Source organism: Harmonia axyridis, chromosome 1 (assembly GCF_914767665.1).
Source record: "Harmonia axyridis chromosome 1, icHarAxyr1.1, whole genome shotgun sequence".
In the NCBI taxonomy this organism is placed as follows: domain Eukaryota; kingdom Metazoa; phylum Arthropoda; class Insecta; order Coleoptera; family Coccinellidae; genus Harmonia; species Harmonia axyridis.
Window position 1 is genome coordinate 59,275,703 of NC_059501.1, and position 23,600 is coordinate 59,299,302.

At 33.9% G+C, this 23,600-nt stretch overlaps 2 protein-coding genes across 7 annotated transcripts in view; both read right to left on the reverse strand.

Annotated features, from left to right (window-relative positions):
- Positions 1 to 1,621: 1,621 nt before the first annotated feature.
- LOC123681073 lies at positions 1,622 to 13,679 on the reverse strand. Of its 2 annotated transcripts, none has more exons than XM_045619275.1 (5): positions 13,479 to 13,679; positions 12,410 to 12,730; positions 6,727 to 7,052; positions 4,189 to 4,379; positions 1,622 to 3,310 (listed from the first exon to the last, which is right to left on the reverse strand). In XM_045619275.1, exons 2-5 carry the CDS (start codon positions 12,663 to 12,665, stop codon positions 3,031 to 3,033), a joined length of 1,053 nt encoding a protein of 350 aa, XP_045475231.1. In that variant the 5' UTR covers positions 12,666 to 12,730; positions 13,479 to 13,679; the 3' UTR covers positions 1,622 to 3,030. The 2 variants fall into 2 exon arrangements, with proteins under 2 accessions (XP_045475231.1, XP_045475240.1); XM_045619284.1 differs by lacking the exon at positions 13,479 to 13,679 and adding an exon at positions 13,248 to 13,369.
- Positions 13,680 to 14,954: 1,275 nt separating this feature from the next.
- Positions 14,955 to 23,600, reverse strand: part of LOC123671475 (AT-rich interactive domain-containing protein 1A-like) — a 32,623-nt gene continuing 23,977 nt past the window's right edge. For all 5 annotated transcript variants that reach the window (XM_045605339.1, XM_045605340.1, XM_045605337.1 and 2 more), the window contains 4 exons: positions 22,538 to 22,886; positions 18,370 to 18,636; positions 16,126 to 16,392; positions 14,955 to 15,955 (listed from right to left, as the gene is read on the reverse strand). In XM_045605339.1, the coding sequence (XP_045461295.1) occupies positions 15,488 to 15,955; positions 16,126 to 16,392; positions 18,370 to 18,636; positions 22,538 to 22,886 (1,351 nt within the window). In that variant the 3' untranslated portion in view covers positions 14,955 to 15,487. The remainder of the gene's footprint in view (positions 15,956 to 16,125; positions 16,393 to 18,369; positions 18,637 to 22,537; positions 22,887 to 23,600) is intronic.

The window sequence follows — 23,600 nt, forward strand, 5'->3', positions numbered from 1 at the left end:
TGAGAGAGGTTTAGAATTTTATATTTTACATTCTTTATTATAGCGATTTTTTGTGTGAGTGAATGCAAAGAATTAAAATGTAACAATCGCTCAGAAGAAACTGGCTTCGAGTACAAATCAGTTATTATCTTATTATCACGACGGATCAATAACAAATCCAAAAATGGAATTTTTTTATCATTTTCTAATTCATATGTGAAATTCAAGTCATTATGATAATTGTTGAAGGCATTCACAACGAAATCAATACTGTCTTTAGGTATGGACATAATAATATCATCAACATATACCCATACAAACGGTATATATATATTGAGTTTCGAAATAACAGACTTGACTTGGTAGTTTGAGTTCGGTGTATTTTAACTTAATTAATAAGGTAAATGTAGATAGTTTTATCGCGCGGTAGTTCGTGTTTCCTTTTGAATCGAGTGTTAGTATGTCTCACACATTTTAATGCAGTCTGTCTTGCCTGATACATTAGTTTATACTTATACGTCTTATTTGATGTGGTTTTTTATGATATCCTGATAATGCCATTTTATTTTATGGACATTTATTTGATGATTTCGATGTATTCGAATGATTTATAACCGTTATTCATAGGGTGAGATCGCTTTTTATTGTAAACTTATTGTTTCCTTGGCCGACCTGGCGTTAATTGTTTCATGTTGTTTTGCTTTATATTTATATTCATTGTTATTTGTCATCTAGTTTATATTTCATATTTATTATTGTATAGCGACATCATTTTATGTATTTTTTATCTTTATTGCTACACCAATTGTATGATCCATGCCGTTGTTTATAAATTGGTTTTTGTTTTTAGCCTGATGAAGGAGCTAAATGCTCAGAAACGTTGCCATTGAATAAATTGTATACAACTGTTCCTTGTGACTGATATTCCTCACCATCGAATTAAATCTTCGGAACGATAATTTTATCTGAAGTAGAATAAAATGATTGTATACAATCCTTTCTTGTAAGAAAAAATATCACAAATGGAAATTTGATTTTTAAATTAGATTCATACAGACAAACATCAACGAAATATCAGTATTTGAAATCATAAATGTGCTCTTCAATCTATAAATGAATATTTCTATTAAACTTTATCAAAAGAGAAAGTTGAATTTTTTTAATTCAATTTTGGATGCTTTTATGTCCACATATCAAGCATTTACTATCAATATTTCAAACTTATTAAATTTTTAATCCTTGAATTCAAGTATATTGGTTTTAGTTTATTTAATTTCTCTCAATTTATGTGTAGGTACCATTGGTCCATTGATGAGGAAACATTCCCCAAATTTTACTAATGTGAGGGTAGAGAGTTAGAGACCCATGTCTACAGAAAAATTTCCTGGTTTCAGGGGATTTTCCAATCATTTACAGTTGGATAAACAACCAACAGTGCTGTGCTCGAAGTGGCGACGAGACGAGACACAACAACAAAGCCAACATTTTATTTTTGATAAGCACTTGTTGCTTGAACAGAAGCAATCAAATATAAAGCAAAGTTATTTAAATCTACTTTTCAATAAGTTCCAATATGTGCGTGCGCGTTGCGCATTATATATTATGTATCAACAGGAATACCCATACCAAATTTCACTAAATCGGATTATTGAAACGCGAAATATTGAGATTCCAGGAATTTTACGTTTGTTACAACAATGTCTATTAAAATCGGACAAGAATTGTAGAAAATGAACGATGATGTAAGCTTACACATAGACCTACAGGAAGCCAAAGTTGTAAAGAAAGGTCTGAAATGCATTTTACAAGTGGACATTTCGAAATCGGAAACCAAAAGTGTAATTAACAAATACAAGTATTTTCCATAAAGTTGAAATTCATGAATAGGTAATACGAAATTGAAATAAGTAGATTCTAGAATTCGAGGATAATTATTAAATGAAGAAATATTAGTCAGATATTGATGTCATTTTTGCGAAACTGCCAAGGTAGTAGAACTGGTTGCCCTACTATGCAATGTTTATAAAGTGCTGATATATAACAAATCAAACACTGTCTAAATAATCGAAAATATCAATAGCAAGGATTATTTTAGCAAACTGACCCGATTTGTGATAATTCAGGAAATTCGAGATGTATAACTGTATTTATTTTGAAGTACTTACCCCCCATTTCTGAAAGACTGATCAAATCTTTGTTCAACTGATACAACATTCAACTTAACAGCTGAATATGTCAAATCCATTTGGGTTTCTGAAATGTTGTACAGTGTAAAATTAACTAATTTATGTAATCTGGAGCTTTTAACTTGAAAAGAAAAATTAAAATGCTTTTCAGAAACTCAAAATGACGCTTGACATACAGTTACGTGTAATATTTGACCACTATGTTAAATGGCAGAATGTTCAAATAAAAGCAATTAACCTCACTTTCAGCATCCCAAATGATGCTCGACCATAGAATTGACAGCTGTTAAGTTGAATTTTGACTACCTCGGTAGTACATTGAACTGAGAGGTTGGATATTGTGCATGTCTGGTGGTGGTTAATGAATTTGATAGAGTCTTATAGATGATGAAATGATCGTTGTGTAGATGGCCAATGTAGCCTAGCACATATAAAGGAAAAAAAAAAAAGTTGAATTTTACGTTGATTGGCCATTCAGAAACTGGCTGTCAGAGTATTACATCTGAATATGTCACTTTTCGGTCTTCAACTCTCTCCCAGAGTGTAATTCGCTAAATATTAAATTATTTTTCAGATGAATTTCTTACACAGTTCACTGATTTTTTGTAATTATTATTCAACTCAATTCAAAAACATTTATTGCACAATTTATAATGGATATGAAATGGGAAATCCGTATCTTCATTCAAATAAATAATTTTATGAAAGTAAATGCTTGATCCTTCTTCCGCTCATAAAATAACCAAGAAGTCAATGGCAAGACCCTGGTCAATATCTTCAACTCTTCCCACCAATAGAAGATCAGAAAATACGAACCGTTTGCCGACCAATACCTGGCGTGACCTATCTCTACACACTCTCCTCCTCACGTCGACAGCGACTTTCGACAGTTGCACAGCCATTTGATGATTCTCGCATTACGTTCAACTATCGAAGGAGGCTCACTGGGTCTAAATGGTGCGGGGCAGTAGTCCACGTTGTCGACGGGCCTGCTGGAGTCGACAGATGAAATGTCCGAGAAAAATACAGGACTGTCGGATGACCTGCTATCGCTCAACATTTCTTCGTAGGAGTCGCTGGTTAGTCCCAGGTGTTCGAAGAATTGCTCCAGATGACTTGTTGGAGGTTCCGGCGGTCTCCAATATCTGCAAATGAAACGGCATCTGAATAGATATATTCCAGAAGAATCAAGTACATTTCAAAGAAATCAATGCTAAAATCGGCCGAAGGTTTCAAGAGAAAATGAACTACAAGCTACGTTGCGATTTTGTCCCGTTCTTAATTTCACGGTGGGTATAGATTGAGAGTTAACCATAGACAAGCATGCTGTCATTGAATTAATATACAGACACGTATGAATGTATCATCAAATTAAGGGGTTGTCCATTAATCACGTGAGGCTTGAAAGGGGGGGGAGGGGTTTGATAAAATCACGAAAATAACACAAGGGGGAGGGGGGGGGTGTAGTAAGATATCTCGTGTATTTATTTTTTCGTCAATGTTTTTCCTACGATTACACTCTTCGTTTATTATTATTGTTATGGCAATCAAAAAAAACTTGCAACCTGGTGTAGACATTTTTATTATGGTCCTTAATTTCAGAATAAAATAAGATTAGAGTTTATACCTGTATTTAAATTAGGATAATATTCAGAAAATTTTGAGATTCGTTGTAGGTACTAAAAATACACGTGATGGTGAGAAGGGGGAGGGGGGGTGGTCTTAAACCTCACTACGTATCACCAATGGGGGAGGGGGGGTTAAAAAATGCTAAAAAAAGATCACGTGATTAATGGACAACCCCTAACTTTAAATCCATAATCACAGATAAATTGTTCGGTAGAGCAGTTGTGTATTTCGACATTCCAAACAAAATGAAAACGCTATAAATTAAAAGATAGTTTTGATGATGACTATGGAACTGGCTGTAAAATCTATAGACTAAACATAGGTGTCTCGATGGAAGATTGTCCAATTGAAACAAATCCAGTTTTTTCAATATAAATATGAAAAACTTAAATACCTGTCGCTGATATCCGATTTTGAACGAAGTATAGGCCTATCTCTCTTGTAACGGAGGCATTTTTGGCGTTTGAAGACTGGAGGTGGTGGATAAACTTGCTGTTGTCGATTTCGACACTCTGGCTCTTGGCAACAATAATAGGAACTTCCACCGCTATGTTGCGTACTCGAACCTGAGTCCCTACGAGATTCCTAAAAATGGGATGACATTTAGGACATGGTTGCAACAAAATTTTAAATATGAGGATTGGTGAAGATAACGAAGGTCATCAATCGCCATATACTTTGTTGACTATCTCCGATGAGTTTAGATTGTATTAACTACTTGTAAATCTCGACTAACAATTTATAATTTGAAATAGAAAGGATATCGGGTACCTAATGCAAAATTTTTTTTAACATTCTCTGGCAGTACCGTATCTAGGGCGTGGCAAAGGTGGCACTTGCCACGGGCGCAAGGCCCATAGGGGCGCCCAAAAATATCAAAAGAAAAAAATATTGGAGCTCCAGGCGAAATAATTCGAAAGATCACAATTCGGTTTTCATGTTATACCTATATACGCCTCGCAACAAGCGATGTCGAGAAATCTGGAAACATTTAAAATATTGCTAGCCTTCCATAGAATTTGCCTAAAATGATCTCAAGATCAACAAAATTTTAATATAATATAAATATGGCTATGTTCAAGCGTGCCGTAATCTAGTCATAAATATATCTGTTGAGCGTCGGTATGTTCAAAGGTGCCGCATTCAGATCATAAATATTAGGGTCGAGCTTCGACATGTGTTACTCCTATTTTAACGAGTTTTTTGCGCTTCATCAAACTTGTCGGTATTTCTTCGACAAACGGTAGGTACCATCTATTTTTGAATGAAGTGCGGCGGCTTCTTTTTCTTTCATACAATTTTATAAGGATCGGTTTTTTAGATCTTCAGGAGTTATCTCTTTATAGTCTTTATATATGTACCTATATGAATATCAATGGTTTCAATAAAAATGAGAAAATATATGTATATGATTAGGTGCGGAAAAATTAGGGGGGATTCGTTTTCAAATAATAGGGTGGGTCTTTCAAATCAACTTTTTTTGAGCTCTCTTCCGCTTAGTGGGAAAAGTAGTTTTTACTTTGTGAAAAGTTAATAATAAATGTTTTTTTGTTACATTCATTTTATATTTGTACCAGTTCTCAATAAAAATATCGTTTCGACATCATTTTTCTCTTGAAAACCAAAAAATAAAGTTGAACTGACATTTCATGCCAGCAAGAAGGCATTCGAAAAAATTGTTGGTGGTGTTTCTCTATGATTCCAAGGGGTAGAAAAAGCCACCCTCCAAACTTGTTTCGCGATAACTTTTTCTTTTTCATATTCTACAATGAGTTAATTTATTTTGGATAGACTAATCCATTCTTAACAAATAAGGTCTCTTGTAATTTTTTGCTTTTATTCACAGTTTTCGAAAAAAAAAAACATTAACAAATAATACGTCTGGGATGTGGAGGTTGCAATTATTTTCGACCTCAAATTTATCCATTAGGCGGATGTCAAAACGATATTTTTATCGAGAAATGGTACAAATATAAAATGAATGAAACAAAAAGAAACAACAATTATAAACTTTTCACAAATTGAAAACTACTTTTCGAAAGCCATCTTTAGGGGGGCTACAGCTAAGGAGATGGAAGCGCAAAAAAAAAATTTATATGAAAAACCCACCATATTTTTTGACAAGTAATTTCTCCCTGAATTTTTTCGCTATATCATATACACCCTGTATAATATTATTTATTATTTCAAAACTTCAACGAAAGTATATGACTCAAATAATGAATAAAAAAATACTATAAGAAAATACGATGGGTGAAAAAAAATCTTCGAAAATGGGGGGCGCTGTCTAACATATCGCCACAGGCGCAATTGTACCTAGATACGGCTCTGTTCTCTGGTATACTAATATCTGTCAGATTTTTAAACAGTTATGCTGTGTTAATTTCTGTGTGTTTTTTACAACTTTATGTAATTTTCAGTAGCCCTGAAGAAGGACAAGTTATTGTCCGAAAGCTTGGCTGAAGCAATAAAGAGATAAAATTGTTTAAGTTTGACTACACACCCGATATCCTTTCTATTTCAAATTAGATTGTATTATTTATTCCATACTATTTCTTAGAGGGAGCAGCTTTTACACCCTGTTGAGCCTTCATTACTTTCACTACTATTTTTTGTTCTTCAAGAAGGAAAGCTCTGACGATCTTTCCTTTGTGTGTATTGAAAATTATCATTGCCAGTATTCAGAATTTTTTCAATAGTACTAAAAATTATCATAAAAACTGTATGAAGATATAAGGATTGATTGATCTTAATAATTTTTTCAGCTCATGTCAGCGTAAAAAGAAAGAATTGTAATTAAATTGTTTACTTGCTGCATTGAACAGTTGGAATTGATGGGGAATCAAACTTTTTTCAAACTATTTGGGGAACGAGAGCTCAGAAAAGAACAATACATACTAAAATCTATGATGTGTTCTTTATCCCCTCTTACCTGTCTCAACTGTGGAGCTGGCTCACTCCTTTGTGTGTAATGACCACTGGAACCTCCACTGTCCCTGTTTGACAAACTTTTGTTGCTGCTTTTGTTGGAACCCTGCAGTTCAGTCCTGTAATGCAAGTCAGGGAGGCTTTTATGACATCTTTGAGCATATTCAGCAGGGGGGCTTAAGGGTGCTATATGTTCCACGCTCAGCTCCTCGGCACTATCACAAACCAGAAGCTGCCTAAGTTTATTTTGAAGCATATCGCTTGTGCCAGCATTGACTGAACGTCTATGAGATATCGGCGGTAAAGATCTTGATGGCGAAACTGCCATATCTGAAAAAATTGTACATGAAAAAATAGATAATTAGAAGTGGCAACTAGAAATTACTAATTATATTTATACATTACATTTGATAACTTCCATAATGCTGGGATTAGACAATGGTGTTGCCGAATTCAGTTGAAAAAAGTATCTATTGCGAAAAAAAATTATTGAAAACTGATGTAGAATATAAGGACTTTAGAGGTATATTTTTTAAATACTGTTTCATAAAAAGTAGCATAATTATTGAAGAACAGCTCCCCTCAGCCCCACGTTATTTTTTCTTGATCCGACCAAACCAATTTACATGTTTATTTTTTGGTTTGGGACTCAAATCTAGCTACAACAATTGTTATCGACTGATTTAAAAAAATAGATTTATTGTCTGAATGATTACCAATTAAAAAACAGTAAATTGTACAAAGTTGATTTACGTGGCATAGATATGTACCAAATAACATAGATTTTGAAACGCCCTTTGAAACAGTCATTGGTGACCGTATCAGAGCAATAAAGTTCAAAATCAGAGAGAGGCATACGCTTTGGGGTATATGAACCTAAACTGAGGATCTGTAAAGCCTTGGGAAGTGAGCTCTCTATTTTATAAACCTAGACGTCTATATGTGCGCTCAAGAGTAGCTGAAGTACCTAGAATCACATAGATAGGGGTCTCCTCTGTTGACCTGGGAGTGTCGCAATACCATAAAGCAACTCCCAGTCTTGCTCAGACAAAGAAATTTATGGTGCTTTCACCTATACCAGAAAACTATTGAGGCTGACACGAGCTGAGCTTCAAGTAAAGTCAGCACATTAGATTTGCAGGCTCTGTTGAAAGGAGCTAGAAACAGCTGTATACATGATGTGCAAATGCCCGGGGTTGACTGGCCAAAGAACCACTCACATGGGAAAGTCAGTCCTGGATATACACGAGGTAAGAGCCAAGGCTTTTAAGGATGTTGCCAGTTTCGTTAACAGTATCGACGGCCTCCCTGGGTAGATCCATGTGGTCGCAGTGTCCTGAAAGCTCAATGAACCGCAACGACCCCGATTCAAAATAATAATTATAATAACCAAATATCATTCACAAATCACAAGAAAAGAAATAAACAATGTAACCTAATTCGGAGGCAAATAAGACAATATGTGCTAGAATATCTGACATTGATTAACTGCAGGAATTGTTGTGCTTCCTTTTGAACACCATCAATGTATCATAAAGTACATCCAAGCTGGCATCCATGGTGTTCAATTTTCTACAATAGGTAATTTTATGAGTACATTTGTCCAGGGTTTTGGCAGGGAATTTGGAAATTCAGTATTTTTTACTCGATAGCTATGTAAACAAGCAGAATAAAAATCCTTATGTAACTGCTGAGAGACCATGACATCCACAACAAGCCACTGTATGATGTGCAATTTAGTCTGGTGGAGTGATCGCCCCTTACTTCTTTGAAAATGAAGAAGGTTTCAACCAAACTGTCAATTCTTATCGCTAAAGCCAAGTGATTACCGATTTTTTTGGCCTGAAATTAATGATATGGAATTGAAAGAGATATGATCCAACAAGATGTTGCAATAAGCCACACAACACGAACCATTTGCGCTTTATTGCAAGAAAAATTCACAGCGTAATTTCTTGTTTCGGCGATGTGAATTTGCCATCAAGATCTGGTGATTTATCGCCTTTGGATTTTTTGTGGAACTATGCGAAGGATTGTGTTTATGCTGATAATATTTAAATGAATATATAATCGATATTCTGAATGAAAGTGCGTTTTATTTGAGTTTACTTTCGTAACCACGAAATGGATACCCCTTTTTGAAAAATGAATGATAATGATAAACCGATATCAAATTTCTGAAGCAACCACGCATATCAACAATATATCCTATACTATATAGACGAATCGAATGTTATCCCAGTTTAGAAAGTATTTCCGCATGAACAAAAATATTCCTTTCATCTGAACGTTCTTTGCGGTACGTAAATCTATCCGGAATAGTAACTTTCGTTCTTCAATTCAATGAATCATTCCGGATGGATCGTATATCATCTATCTATTTATGTTGGGAATCTCTAGACCGTTAAGTTATTCCCCAGATTGAGGTAACTGTGCATATGCGTTTCACGGTTTTATTGCCGACTCGCACTGAATAATATCATAACACGCTTTTTAAATTCGGCAATTTATTGATGATAATATTATGGCTATAAGCACTTTGACGCTGTTGCGTCATTTTTGAGAGGTGGCTATCCGAACAGATCACTTCTTCACGATGATAGTTCGTATCATGCGGTACCGGCCGTAAAAATGATAACTCTCGAATGGAACAACCTATTAATTTGAAATTTCCGGGGTAGGCTCAGGTCTCCCGTTCGTTAAGAGGGGTCTTTACCGTTTCAGTGATCTGGTTGAAAATTAGTATGCTTTATACGCTCTATTAGTGTGACATCACACACCGTCATTTTTGGTTCGGAATTCAAACAAATAAATTGTCATTCAAATTAGTACGGTGTCGTTGAAGTAATTGGCTTATTTTCATAAATAAGAGTATTTGAGGAACGATTTCAGTATTAATTGATAAACAGAAGGAACGAGGTTAATACCAGTAAGTTTGAATCCTGTATCATTCCCCAGATTTTGTAAAAATCCGTGGTTTATTAGTTGAAATTAAAGTTCGAACTTACTGGTATTAATCTCGTGCCTTCTATCTATCATTTAATAGTTAAATCGTTCTTTAAATAATCTTATTTATCAAAATAAGCCAATTTCTTCAACGACAACGTACTAATTTGAATGACAATTTGTTTGTTTGGATTCCGAACACTGACAGGAGAACTAAAATGGCGGCGTGTGACGTCATCACTATTATTCATTTTAAAGAGGTCGTCATTGCAGAAAGTCCTTATTTATCAATGTTTTCGGAATGGAAGAAAAATTATATGATGAATTTTGTATTGAAGAATCAATATATGTATGCATGATAATATTTTCCGAACAAATATTTATTTTTTCATGAATTTGAACATAAAAATATTATACAAGAAGTTTTGTCGAAGGCTGAAAATGTGGTTTTTTAAAATTGAAAATAAAGACGTAAAAACGTATTTTCAATTCTTGCATATGGTAGAAAAGGGTGAGGAACGTTTGATATTACTTCACTCATCCTGAAAAGTGGTGGGATTTCAAAAACGCTGGGGAGATAGGAGTAGTTAAACTTTGACAGATCACGAGAATGCAACGTGGTATAAAGTATAAACCCCTTTTAATGGATATAAACCGACTAGAGAGGGCGGTTCCGTATATACATATAGCCGTTTGAAATTTTGTTTTCCTGATTTAATGAAATTTTGTTTTCCTGATTTCATGAAATTTTGCATTTAGATGTAGAAAAACAATTTCCATCCATAACGAAATGCTACCTAAAAAATGAAAGATTACCTTCTACTAAATACCTCAGAAATGTGTTGGATACGAATAATATTCTCTAGATGAATTCCACATTGCCTCTTCCACTATTTTCGCTGTTATTTCATTATCGATAGATATTTTGAAGCGAAATTTTAGAGTCAGATAGTACTCTTTACGATCTTCAAAATTAGTCATCGCTACACCCCTAACCCTATTCAAAATCAAGGGGTTGTGCTCACCCCCGTTAGATGGTTGAAGTTACGGAGATTAAAAAAGCGGAAAAGTTGTTCCCCCTCGAATCAGAAATTGACAGGTCCGAGTGATTTTCCACATTTTCATTTAAAAGTGGGAAAATCAAAGTTTTAAGTTTCCGTTGGATCACCTAGTATACTTAGCCGTAACTGATGACATTGAAATATGGCTTTTGTGTTGTATCGAAGTGGTGGTGAAATATGGTACCAAAGCCTGCCTGAGCAAAACTAGTTCTAATTCACTTTAATTAAGGCTTCCAGAGCTGTCACAAAGACCTAACAGTTGGAATAAAGAATATTAAACATCATACTGAAATATTTTCGGAACTTGCTGATATAACGGATATAGATTACTTACTAACTATATTCTACATTCATACTATCTAAAATTCAAGTTAGATCCAAAAATGTTTCCCCAAGCAATTTAAAAAACCTATTCATCAATGGAAACAATGAAGACAAAGAGTTATTAAAATTGGATTGAACATTTTCGATATTAAATGCTTTGATACATCATGGATTCATCAAGTTACCTCAAAAGTTTGTGCACAAGTTGTTATATTTTTTTCGATTATTTATTGGCCTTACATATTCAATGTTGTTCTAAAATTGACCTATTATCATACAAATAATTCTTTTATTAAAAGTATAATATAAGAATTTTCCATGTTCATTCAATTCTTATTAAAAAATAGTTTAGAGTCACTAGTTAGTAGTTAGACGAGATGCCAATATGAAATTACCGTATTTTCGGGTAGAATAATTTTTTTTTCCTTGAAGTATGTTTGCCAACTTGTTTCGTTTTCGAGACACAGGGTGATTATATATAATAAATTTTTTTTTCATTAATCACCCAAAAACCTTTTGTCTAATTCCAACAAAACTTGGCATGGTTTTTTTGCTAAGCAAGGAGCTTTTTGAAATGATTCAGAATAAAATTAATAGTTTGGGTGGCGTCCGAAAGGTTAATCAAATTGATATTAGTAGGACAAATGATACACCAAATAGTACATCAATATTTTTGTTTGTATGTTTATTCCTTTTTTTATTGAGCTCCATAGTACCACAAACAATACAGTTTTTGACTTAAAAACTGACTAATTTTGACACTCTTGAAAACGAAGCAAGTTAGGATTTCGGAAATTTGCTGAATGGATAAAAATTCTTATTTCAACCTAATAAACCGGTCCTTAACGTTTGATAGTTTAATACAAGGCCATTCTGTATGAGAAAATAATCTATGATCACAAATTTTGTAGGATATGCAATCAACTCTCAATCTTTTATGCCAAGGTAACTGAAGAACCAACAAAGCCTTTCAAAGCCAGTTGCAACACCTAAGAAATTTTTATTGGTGTCGGAACAATGTTCCAACACCATTGCTTATCAAAATCAAATCAAAGAACTCTTAGACTCATTTAAGTTCAGGGTTGAGATTCTATTTTTATTCTTTTGCACTTTACTAAAAAGGCAAGTTTTGATGCATTATAATGAATCAAGAAAAAATGTTTCGGCCCCTAAAATATTTAGTTTATGTTTGGAAATATGCAGAATTTTAATCTAGAAACAACTTCAGATAAGTGCAAAAAGAACTTCAGTTTTAGTGGGGTTTCAATGTTTATTTACATCTCAACTGTTTATTATTATTATTAATTGAGATGAGGGTATTGAGTAATACCATCAAAAATAAAATCATCTACTTACATTGTGAGAAATTAATAGGTTTGTAGAAAACCTGAGGAGGTCCACTAGACACATTAACTGATTTACTTCTTGTGTAAGTCGCATATCCAGAAGTTATATTTGGAATAGGTCTTGAAGGTATTGCCTGAGTGGTGTCCCTAACAATTTCTGATTTAACATAAAATGGTTTACTTTCTGCTAGGAGTTCTACAGCAGATTTTCTCTTACTCCTCATACTTTGAGACTTGGTGAGTGTAGGATACATTATGGTAGCCATAGCGTTCCAGATTAGGCAGTGACTTGGAAAGATCAGTTTATCATTGTATTGTTTTGCTTGATGATCTAAAAATATTAAAAATTTCAAAGAGCTGCTAGGTAACAATAACTGAGAATCATTTTGAATATTGATAAGAGAAAAATACATATAGATTCGCAAAAAATATTCTCTAGCACAAATTTTTTTAATTAGAATTTAGTGTGTCAGTTACATCTAATTTAATTCAATGATCAACTCATTCATAAAATGAGTGGGAATGAATAAAAAAGGATATATTCAAGAAAACAAGTAAATACCTACTCTTATCTGTGTTGTATTACAAAAAAGTTAATGAATTCAATTCAACCTTGCAAGCATTAAATAACAACAAATTAATCTTATATTGAATTAATTGAATGAATAAACCAAACATGACTAGTTTGACCTAAAGAATAAAATTTATATTGCATTTACACATTCAGAAAAACTTAATAATTAAATATATATGTACATCTAAGCGTTTTATATTTTTTTTCTTTCAAATGTTTCATGCTGAGATGGAAATGGCTATTTTTGAATTAATATTAAAACGTATATACTTACAACACTGTCATAAATAAACAAATCAAACGCAGAGGTCACTAAGCTTATTAAAATTCTCTAACAATTTTAGACTCCAAAGAATTGAGTGACAAAATTTAAATTATCTGTTTCCGATATCTTTCCCTCTCTATATACACAAATTATAGGTATCCACAACACAAGCGATTAGAATTATCAAAACAAAAACAATGCAACAATAATCAACAGAAGACCAAGTTGCCGATCACTTACAGAAATATTTTATTAATGCACATCTACATCACAACCTTTCATGATATCCATTTTCACTGAATCCATTGATCACTTTCCGTCCACAATAAAGAAATATCAATTAATTTTCACACCGATAATAGGATGTAACACTTTTCATCTTCACCTAAAACCATTTCCAATTTTTGAACAGCTGATTGCGTGTCACTTTGGGGGCGGAGTATTTGAAACTGTCAACGGAAACCATTGAACTTAAGATGTAAATTTTTTCTATGTTACGAGAAGAATTGGTCTTTTCTAAAATTGATAATTATAAAGTTCACCAAAAATTGAAATTACTAATTTTTTTTTCATTTCTCATTAAATCGATCCAAATATGATTTAAGAAATGCACATCACAAAGAACCGTTATCGCGATATGTTTCTGCATAACGTGCATCTAAATTTAATAAAACTTTATGAAAGCAGTGGGTATAAAATCAAATAAAATAATAAATTAATGTCCTAATGCTTCCTTGCCTTGGTCCGATTTCGTGTACATATATTATAATAGAAATCCATTATAGAGTTTGCTCATCAATATATTGATGTGCAAACTCTATAATCGATAAAAATTAAAATAATAACTTCATAATTATCTCTGGCATTTTAAATTGATTTTCTTTTAGTATTTCGAAGTAATATTTAGTAATTAAGTAAGAGAAAAAGACAATAAAAAACGCGCAAATCGTGGCTTAACAATGACTCAAAACTTTTGAAAAACTGACAAATATTAATGAATTAAAAAAAGTGAAATAAAACACAGTAACTTGGACGATTTTGTTTGTACTAAATACGTGTTCTGAATTTTATATTAAATAATAATAATAATATTACAAATAAATATATGTTTTAGTCTGAAGGAAGAAAGAAAAATGAATTGATCTTGTTCAGTCCTAAAAATTTAAATTGGTGAAAACTGCATCCGTATATTATTTAGTTTCTGAGCGAATATTAGAATTTCTAGTGCCTCATTATATTAATTACTTCCTACAGAAATTTATAAATATTGTTTTTTTTGACTACAATTCAGAATTTTTCTTTAAAAAATATTGTTTTTAGTTGAATACTTTTTGATTTATCATCTTTATTTTCATGAATAAAGTCAACATTTTCAGCATTCCACATATACAGTTCGGCCTTTCGGAAAAAATATATAATCTGAAAATTATTAGTTATTATCAAATATGGAATAAACAATTTTGAAAAAATAAATTGAAGTAAAAATATTTAAAATATATTCCTAAATTTTTGAGATATTGGTTATTTTCAGTTGCAGAGTTACAATTCGATTCTCAAATTGTTTACCTTTTTTGTGTGCAGTTCTACATATTACGTTTGGCCACTATAATAAAAAAATTATATTCTGCTATACCTACCTAAAACAATAAAACAAAATATTCAGAAGGTTAAAGGCACCGAAACAATAGAATTTAAATATAGGGACAAAGAAAACAATTTTTAAAAATATCTCTTCATTTATTAATTTATCACAAAAATTGTACCTTTGTACAAAAATATAAGTTCTATACAATGATTGCACATTAAAAATTAGAAACATATCAGTCTATTCAAAACAAAAATGTTGTTCATATAACAAAATAAATTATCCATGTGGTACATGGAATTTGGAAAGCATAAATTATTTAAGACTTAAATAAATGCATTCCGTGTTTTAAAAAAATTCATAAGAAATGAATATTATTATTATTTTACTATATACAGAGTATTCATAGAACACATAAAATTTTTTGAAGAACATGACAGCTGAACCTTTATATCATAAAAACCCATATTTATAACGCTTTTAACAAGAAGTTCAATGTTTCTATTCTTCAAAAATACAACTATACAATTCAAATTAAACTTTGATAACTTTTCTATAAGGAACATAAATTATAATTTAGTACATTTTCAATATACAACTTGGTGATATGAAACTTCCACTTCAATATTTCAATAGAGAATGTTGGCATATTTATACAACAAATTCACTTTTGTTGTGGCATTGGTGGCTTTTGAGGATTATTAGCGGCATTAGGCACTCCTGGTCTTGGAATGGCCTTCACAGGTCCTAATATGAGCATATTTGTAGCACCCATAGCTTGAACATTAGCAGGATTCCTAGTATTTATTATTGGAATAGCAAAAGTCCCATCTTGTTGGGGGGTAGGTAAAGGTATGAAATTGTGGATGCCCAATTGGCCCAATTTTTGGAGGACGCCTGGTTGTTTCAAATTAATAAGTGGTATTCCCATATCTATGTTGCCTGCAGAAGTTTTGTGATAGTTCTGCTTATGTTTGGTTAGGCCCAAAGCATTTGGGTACTGAGCAGGACAAAGGTGACAGCGATAAGGCAGACCAAAGTTGGCGCTTGTTTTTTGAGATGTTGGAGATTTAGGTCCAGATTGTGGAGCATCATCAGTTAGATCCACTGTAGGAAGTGCAGATTCTTGTGACTGAAACAAAATGAGGATTATAAATTATGCGCTCAATATGAATTGTAAAATTTGATGTTGAATTGAGATTGATGTTTTTTTGACAAATTTTCAGAAATTTTTTGGCAAAGTATATGTTTTTAAACAGAAAAGGTGATGATGATCATGAGATCTAACAATATTTTTCTTACCTTTTTAACTTGTTGTTTTGCAGAGGGAATAATACTGACTGCTCCATTCAAATTGAGCGGAGAAGTGTTTTTCGAAGGACTATCGTTCTTCTCTTTGGGCTTAGCAGTAGGTGTGACAGTTATACCTCGAGTTGCCAAAATATTGGCCACTGCTTTGGCATCAGATTTCTTCGGACTAGCAGGTTTTGGAGGTGGATTCCGCACCGAGAGTGTTATAGAATCTGATAAATGCATAATACTGTTTTCAGCAGATTCTGATGCAGCTCCCTGAAAAAAAAAAGAAAAATGAATATTCAGGGTTATACAAGTCTGTTGAAATTATAAAAACATGTACAGAATTGGAACAAGTTTTATACTTTCTACAGTTCAATATTTGAAAAATATGTATAGTTGAAATAATCAAATTTAAAAATTAACGGTCCTCAGGTACAAATTACGTTTTCTACAGAAGGATCATGCAATTTAATATAAATCGCTCAAATGAAATTTGAGTCTCAAATTCGATGCTCACTAAAAGCATCTCGAGAACTATAAGACTTAGAGGAAAAATCTACAAGAATTTCGAAATGATCAGATATCAGGAAGAAAATCATAGATATCTGATTTGTTCTCAAGTTACAGGGCATTTCTGAAAAATGACTGTATAAAATATTTCGCTCTATCTTGGTTTCTATTCAAAATATTCAATTCTATGATGTTATTTTCAGTAATTTTTATGGTTTATATGATACTCGTTACAGATCATTGAAATTAATCATTGTTTCAGAGATATAAAGCAAAGTTGGTGTTTCTTAAATGAGACACCCTATATTTTTGAAAGCAGTTTTTTTTTCAGCAAATTTGTCGTTATCCGTTTTTTTCAATAATGTTATCCGTTCCAACGATATTGAGTTTTTTTATTTCATTTTCTTAATGGGACACTTTATACAGGGTGTTTCATTGGTAAACGGAAAAACTTGAAGAGTGAATAGAGGACACCGATGGGGTTCTAGACATATCCGATTTATTGGGTCTGACAGCCTTGGGTACAGAGATACAGGGTGATTAATGAATTTTGTTCATTTCTTTCCGAGGTCATAGTAAGCGAACCACCCAGTATATTTTCTTCATATTTGGCATAAATCCTTCTTATTTATAACTTAAATGAATCACCACAAGGAAAATCCAGGTCTGGGTTAGCAAAAAATTATGAAACGATTGTATCCCTGAAAATCCGTTTTTAGATTTGAAAAGAGCATGAAACACTGAACGAATTAGCGTAATTAAAATTATTGAAATTATCGATTTCCTTGTTATTATAAAATTATTTCATATACAGGATAATTTACCGTGATGGCCTAATAGACGTTCATGGAAAACTAATCATAATTTTGTGCTGAAAACTTGCATATTGGGGTTTGAGACAATGATCTGTATGGCATATTGATGAAATTGTCATCAAAAAAGCTATCTAATGATGCAATAATATACTGGGTGTGCCAATTGAAACAAGGAAGTAGTAGTCCGTTTCCCGTATAACCGGAAGTTGTAGAGATCTGAAAATATTTTAGTGAGAAAAGATTATTGTCTCAAACCACGATATGCAAATTTTCATATTAGTTTTCCATAAACGTCTAATAGGCCATCGCGGTGAATCACCCTGTACAATTAGTTCATTCATAAGCAGATCAAACCATTGTGTAGTTAGCAGGAAGATACACCTATTTATAATTAAAAGAAGAAAAACTTGCGAGCTCTATGTTATCGAGATGCTTTCAGTGAGCATCGAATTTGGGAAACTCTGTAGTTTGTACATTTGTGTAAGAACAGAAATTACTGTACGACCACGTTTTGGGCTATTGGTCTATAGTGAGCTCCTTGTTCCAGGACACCGGTTGGCAATTTATTCTTTTTGTGTAGGAAAAAAAACCGTGAATATCGTTTAACATATGTTAGTTAATAAATAAATTAACTAGTTATTCGCAGGTTGCGGATTCGAGTCCCGCTCGAGGAGGTACTTTTTCAGAATAGAAAATTTGTCTGAATGCCATGAAATCAATTTCATTTTCAATGATGAAAAAAGTACCTCCTCGAGCGGGACTCGAACCCGCAACCTCCGAATAACTATGTAGTTCGAACCAGTTATTCGGAGGTTGCGTGCTCGAGTCCCGCTCGAGGATGTAATTTTTTCAGAATTGAAAATTTGTCTGAATGTCATGAAATTAATTACATGTAAGAAAAATATTCAACGAAATATGTGCTCACCTGAACGCTCTCAATTTGCGGCAAACCGTCTGTGTTCTTTGGTTGCATGCAGATCACCTGACAGTCCTCATCGTCCTTATCCGGTGTGAGAACATCGAAACGTTTTTTCTTGGCTTGGATATTCTGTTCTTGCTTGATTTGGTCAGGCGGCCTCTTCATGGGACCTCCGTTTCTGTATTGTGTATTGGTGGGGCCATTAGGAAAACGAGGTCTCACGCCTCGAAGCGTTGACATCTGCCCACCTCGAGGTCTTGTCATAGGAGCGCGCTGGAAAGACAAAAAGTTTTTGCTATAGCGTGGTTCTATGAAATATCCAGGAACATATCAAGTAGCATCATACAGGCTGATGCTAAATTGGAGGTACAAACTAAAACGACCGATTTCTGGGCCGGCAAACGATTTATTCTCGAGATACAGAGTGTTCAAGTAGGATTTTTTTTCAAGTTTTTTCTCATAGCACCTTCCCTTCACAAGATATTGAACTCAAATTTGGCATAGAAATTACAATTTATAGTTTTCATCAATGCTAATTTTGAATGCAAATTTACAGAGTGATACATTTTTCTGGAACAGATTTTTTTGTTTTGTTTCTCGAAGTTTTGTATCTGCTACCGATTTCTAGAAAATAATTCAAACAATCCTCAGAAAAATTCAAATTATTATAACGATCTAGTTACAAAGTTGTGATGAATAAATCAATTATAAGTTTTGGTACTTATTCATCCAATCTGTGGCAAAGATTATAGTCCGGGAGCCAGTAACAGATATACATGACCAAGTTCCTCTCCAACGGTAATTAGTAGAATGCATCAGGTAATAGTAATGAAAAGCCTCGTGAACGTCAGCTGCGACTCTGCTGGGGGGGGGGAGAGCGGCGGCAGCCCCCCAAACACGAAGAAAAAAAAATAAATTCAGTCATTTCCTCCCAACTGAAAATTTGTCAAATTGTAGCTAACCCAATATCTAGACGAAAAAATACAATCAGCTGGCTATAGCATGGTGAATTATAAGTCAGCTAGTGCCTCAAACATGAAAAAAAAAAAAAAAATTTTCAATGACAGCTCTGACAGCGACTCTGATAATGAATCAGAGAGTGCCACACTCGCGAGAAAAGGACTTTCTCCACATGTTGCACAATAATATTTAGTTACTTCCACTCTCTGATTCATTATCAGAGTCGCTGTCAGAGCTGTCATTGCTTTTTATTACTATTATCTGATGCATCTCACCAAGTATCTCTCGAGAGGAAATAATCAACCAAATTTGCACCTGGCTCCCGAACTATTAGTAAAGATTCGATACTCTGGTATAATCTTCATAAAAAGTAGGTCTACAAGAAACACCCTGTATCTCGAAAACAAATCCTTCGCGGGCCCATGTATATAGCACTATTTTTCTCAAAATCATCCAAAGAATATTTCATTTTCCTTTATATCTCCAATTTAAGAACACCCTGTATAGTGGAAGTGCGAAAAGAGTTATAGACAAATGATGACGTACGGATGATAGATTCTTTATTTTGAAATAGGCTTTCTTCTCTGCGTGTGCTAATTTACCTACTACCATTGTGTACGGAATTCTTTATACTATGCTACTACCTGATAAATTACTTTCGAGCGCGGTCTTAGAAAAAATCCTGTAAAGGAAACTATCCCGTGAAAATAAGGTTAAAATGAAAAAAATCGTCAGGGTACGGTTATTGCAGAATAAAATGAGTTGGCTGAGCAGATTATGCTGAAAATCAATTAAAGAATACAGGATAATATAAAACTCAAATCTATTGAAAAATAATAAATTGGCATCAATTCAAGATGATAAAGATAAAGATAAAGAATTAAAACAGAAACCACATACGATCGATTACGATTACATCGAAAAAGTAAGGAGATAAATGTGATATTTCTCGAACCCGATAATACGACAGTGAAGAAGAATCTTACCATATGTGTCATGAAAGAAAAGTAAATATAAACGATAAGTTGTCGTTTAGGAATTAGATTGAAATAAAGTATGGCCGATCAATTGAGAGACGGTTTTCACAGTTGAGAATTTCTTCAGGAAGACAATTTTTTCTGAGCTATGAGATTTACGTAAAAAATATTTCAACGGGGAAGCAAATTGAACTGTTCGAAATATGCTGAAGGAAATTTGCATAAAAATGTAACTGTTGACAACATTATTACGCCTAAACTCAAAACTGAGAAGAGAATAATTTCAAGTAGAGATAAACAAGATTAGATTGCCAAGTTTGCTCTTTGGGAAAATAAAATATGTTGTAAACTAAATTAGGGATTTCAGGTTTATTTATGATCGAAAAACTTATCCGACGTATTCATTATTATTATTTATTTCATTCGATACTTAATACGTTACATTGAGTTTAATAATAACCTTCTATATTAATTTTGTTTTATATTCCCTAATTTTCACACTTATGAAATGAGATGCCTCGAATCAGAATTAGATGAAGAGGCAATAGGATATTCTAAAACAAGTTGCAGAAGTTGAGTGTTGGAATTGCCTTCTGCAACGAGTATTAGACGATATTTTCTCTATTTCAGTCAAGTTTTGTGAAATATTGTCGAAATTCAATGCAAAATTCAGATTATACATCCTAGTGATTTTTGTATTGTATCATGGCAGTTGGTGTGACTGTTACGAAAATTGACAAATTACGGAATCTGAATTTGACTAGTATGTGTCAAATTTTGAAATTATTTATAATTACGCATCAAATTCGTGAATTATGTATGAAGAAATCGATTCAACACTACCACTATCAAGAGAAATTGCGAATGAAGTTGCAAATCATATCACTGTATCCAAATTATATTATATTTACATTCGAAGTATGTTGAAATAGGATCGGAATTCGGATGTCAGTCAAGACAACCACAAAACGAAAAATATTACCGAAAACAATGCTGTAATGAGTTCATTACAGCACTGTTTTTAGAACTGAAATGAACAATGAACTCATTACGATACTGAAATAGAGAAAGAAGTATTTCGACATTGATTTTCTAGTTTTATTTTTTTTTTTTGCGATCTGAACAGAATAAAAAATTCTAAAATGAATAGTTGAAGATCCTTTTATTTGAGTTTAATTAATACTGCGCGATATGATCTCGGTGAGAACTTGAAGACAAAAATTTTTCAACACTATTTTATAGACCGTTGAATCTGATTTTAAGCACCATTTTCTAATCTTTCGTTTTGCTTTGAATGGAGAGGGAGGGGAGAAACAAGATACATCTCCAAAGTATTTGGTGCATACTATGCTAGAAGGGACTGCGACACAGCAAAATCTGCCAGAAGGAACTGTGATTCAGTAGAGCCCGTCTTTATTTATTATTTGAACTGGGGTCGTTTTGCTTCGGTAAGTAAAGCCCGTCTTGCAGTTCCAGTGTTGAAGGAGCTGGACCTTCACAATGAAAAACTCAGGAAAGGTTCAAAAACCTAAGAGATGCATCTCCCAACATAAGCAGAGAAGATCGAGTCCTCCAAGAATTGAAACAGAATCAATTACAGCAAAAAGAGCAGTTCGAGGTACATATGTATAGATAATGGAAGATCATAGAGAGAGAGAGAGAGAGAGGAAAGAGAGAGAAGGAAAAGGGAGAGGGAAAAGAGTGAGAGAGAGATTAATAACCGGTCTTAAACAAGAAGATGTTCTCATTTGAAAATGAAGTCTTAAATTAAATCTAAGATCCTGCATTTTTGTCTATTTCCTTGGCCCCCTTCTTCAGGGATTCCCAGAGTGATCCCAAAGATAAGATTCTAGAAAATATTTAACATTTTACCCTTTCCAACTCCCTGTTGATAGCAATAGCTTCGTTTTATTGAAACGGAGCGTTAATACAGAAGGAATAAAAGTTTATTGTGTTTGTTTCGATCACAGCACCCTGACCTACATTAAAGAAAATGGTAGACCATAACAATATAACCCACAAGTTTGTAAAGGTGGTAAGAACATTTCAAGGCCACTACGATGTTACAGTCATTTATAACGACCCTACATTTTCTGTCCGATAATATCAATGTTTCAATACAATTGATACGATTCAAATTGAGTTTTTTTTGTGATACGGATAAACAGGTTAATAAAATAAAAGTTGAGTTATGAACTGGCAAGGCTTTCGATTCGATAGTGCAAAGAAGAACGTACCTGTCTTGAAGCCATAGGGGCTCTTGGATTCATCGGCTGCCTCGGCCCCATTGGCATCCTTTGGCCAGGCATCGGTTGTCTGGGACCTTGAACGCGAGGAATGGTCTGTCTGTACTGCCCCTGTTGCTGTGCCATAGGTCCCTGATTTTGCGGCACCCCTTGAGACGATGGGGGTAACACCTGCGCCTGACTCATAGGAGGTTGGCCCATTTGATTTTGGGGGTTCATCTGAGACTGGTTCATATGTTGTCCTATTGAGGTTAAAGGAGGAAGTGGTGGGGGCTGTTGCATGTGTTGAGGCGGTGGGGCATACGTTGGTCCAGGTGGGTAATACATCGGATTGGGAGGTCTGTAAGAAAAAAGTCATGTTAGAGTTGAATTTATTCAAGTATCGAGTATTAATTTTTCTTGATATTTATGATTTCGCTCATATTATCAGGTGTGTGAATGAGTCTTTCCCGTTTTTTTTTCAAATTTTGAGCCTTTATTGTGAAAAAATGGTTACAAATGAATTATTGAAAGTATTGGCCATCGCTAGCTACAACTTTTCCCCATCTTTCTGGCAACATACGAATCCCGTTGCGAAACAATTCGACCGGTTTGGCCTCTATCCATTCATCCACCCATTTTTTAGCTTCCTCGTAGGAATGGAAGTGCTGGTCAGCCAGGCCATGCGTCATCGATCTGAAGAGATGGTAATCAGACGGAGCAATTTCTGGACTATACGGTGGGTGGGGTAGGACTTCCCATTTGAGCGTTTCTAAGTATGTTTTCACCGGCTGTGCAACATGTGGGCGAGCATTGTCATGTTGCAAAATAACTTTGTCGTGCCTGTCGGAGTATTGTGGCCGTTTTTCTCGCAGTGCGCGGCTCAAACGCATCAATTGTCGTCGATAGACCTCGCCTGTGATCCTTTCATTCGGTTTCAGAAGCTCATAGTAAACCACACCTAGCTGGTCCCACCATATACAGAGCATGAGCTTGGCGCCATGAATATTTGGCTTGGCCGTCGATGATGATGCATGGCCGGGTAGTCCCCATGATTTTCTTCGCTTCGGATTAT

Excerpts from the sequence above, each read along its gene's own strand:
- LOC123681073 (XM_045619275.1), bottom strand. The coding sequence starts at position 12,665 with ATGGCTACCATAATGTATCCTACACTCACCAAGTCTCAAAGTATGAGG. Across the intron at positions 7,053-12,409 it reads ACCTATTAATTTCTCACAAT|ATATGGCAGTTTCGCCATCA; the intron begins GTAAGTAGATGA and ends CAATTTTTTCAG. Across the intron at positions 3,311-4,188 it reads AAATCGGATATCAGCGACAG|ATATTGGAGACCGCCGGAAC; the intron begins GTATTTAAGTTT and ends TTTCATTTGCAG.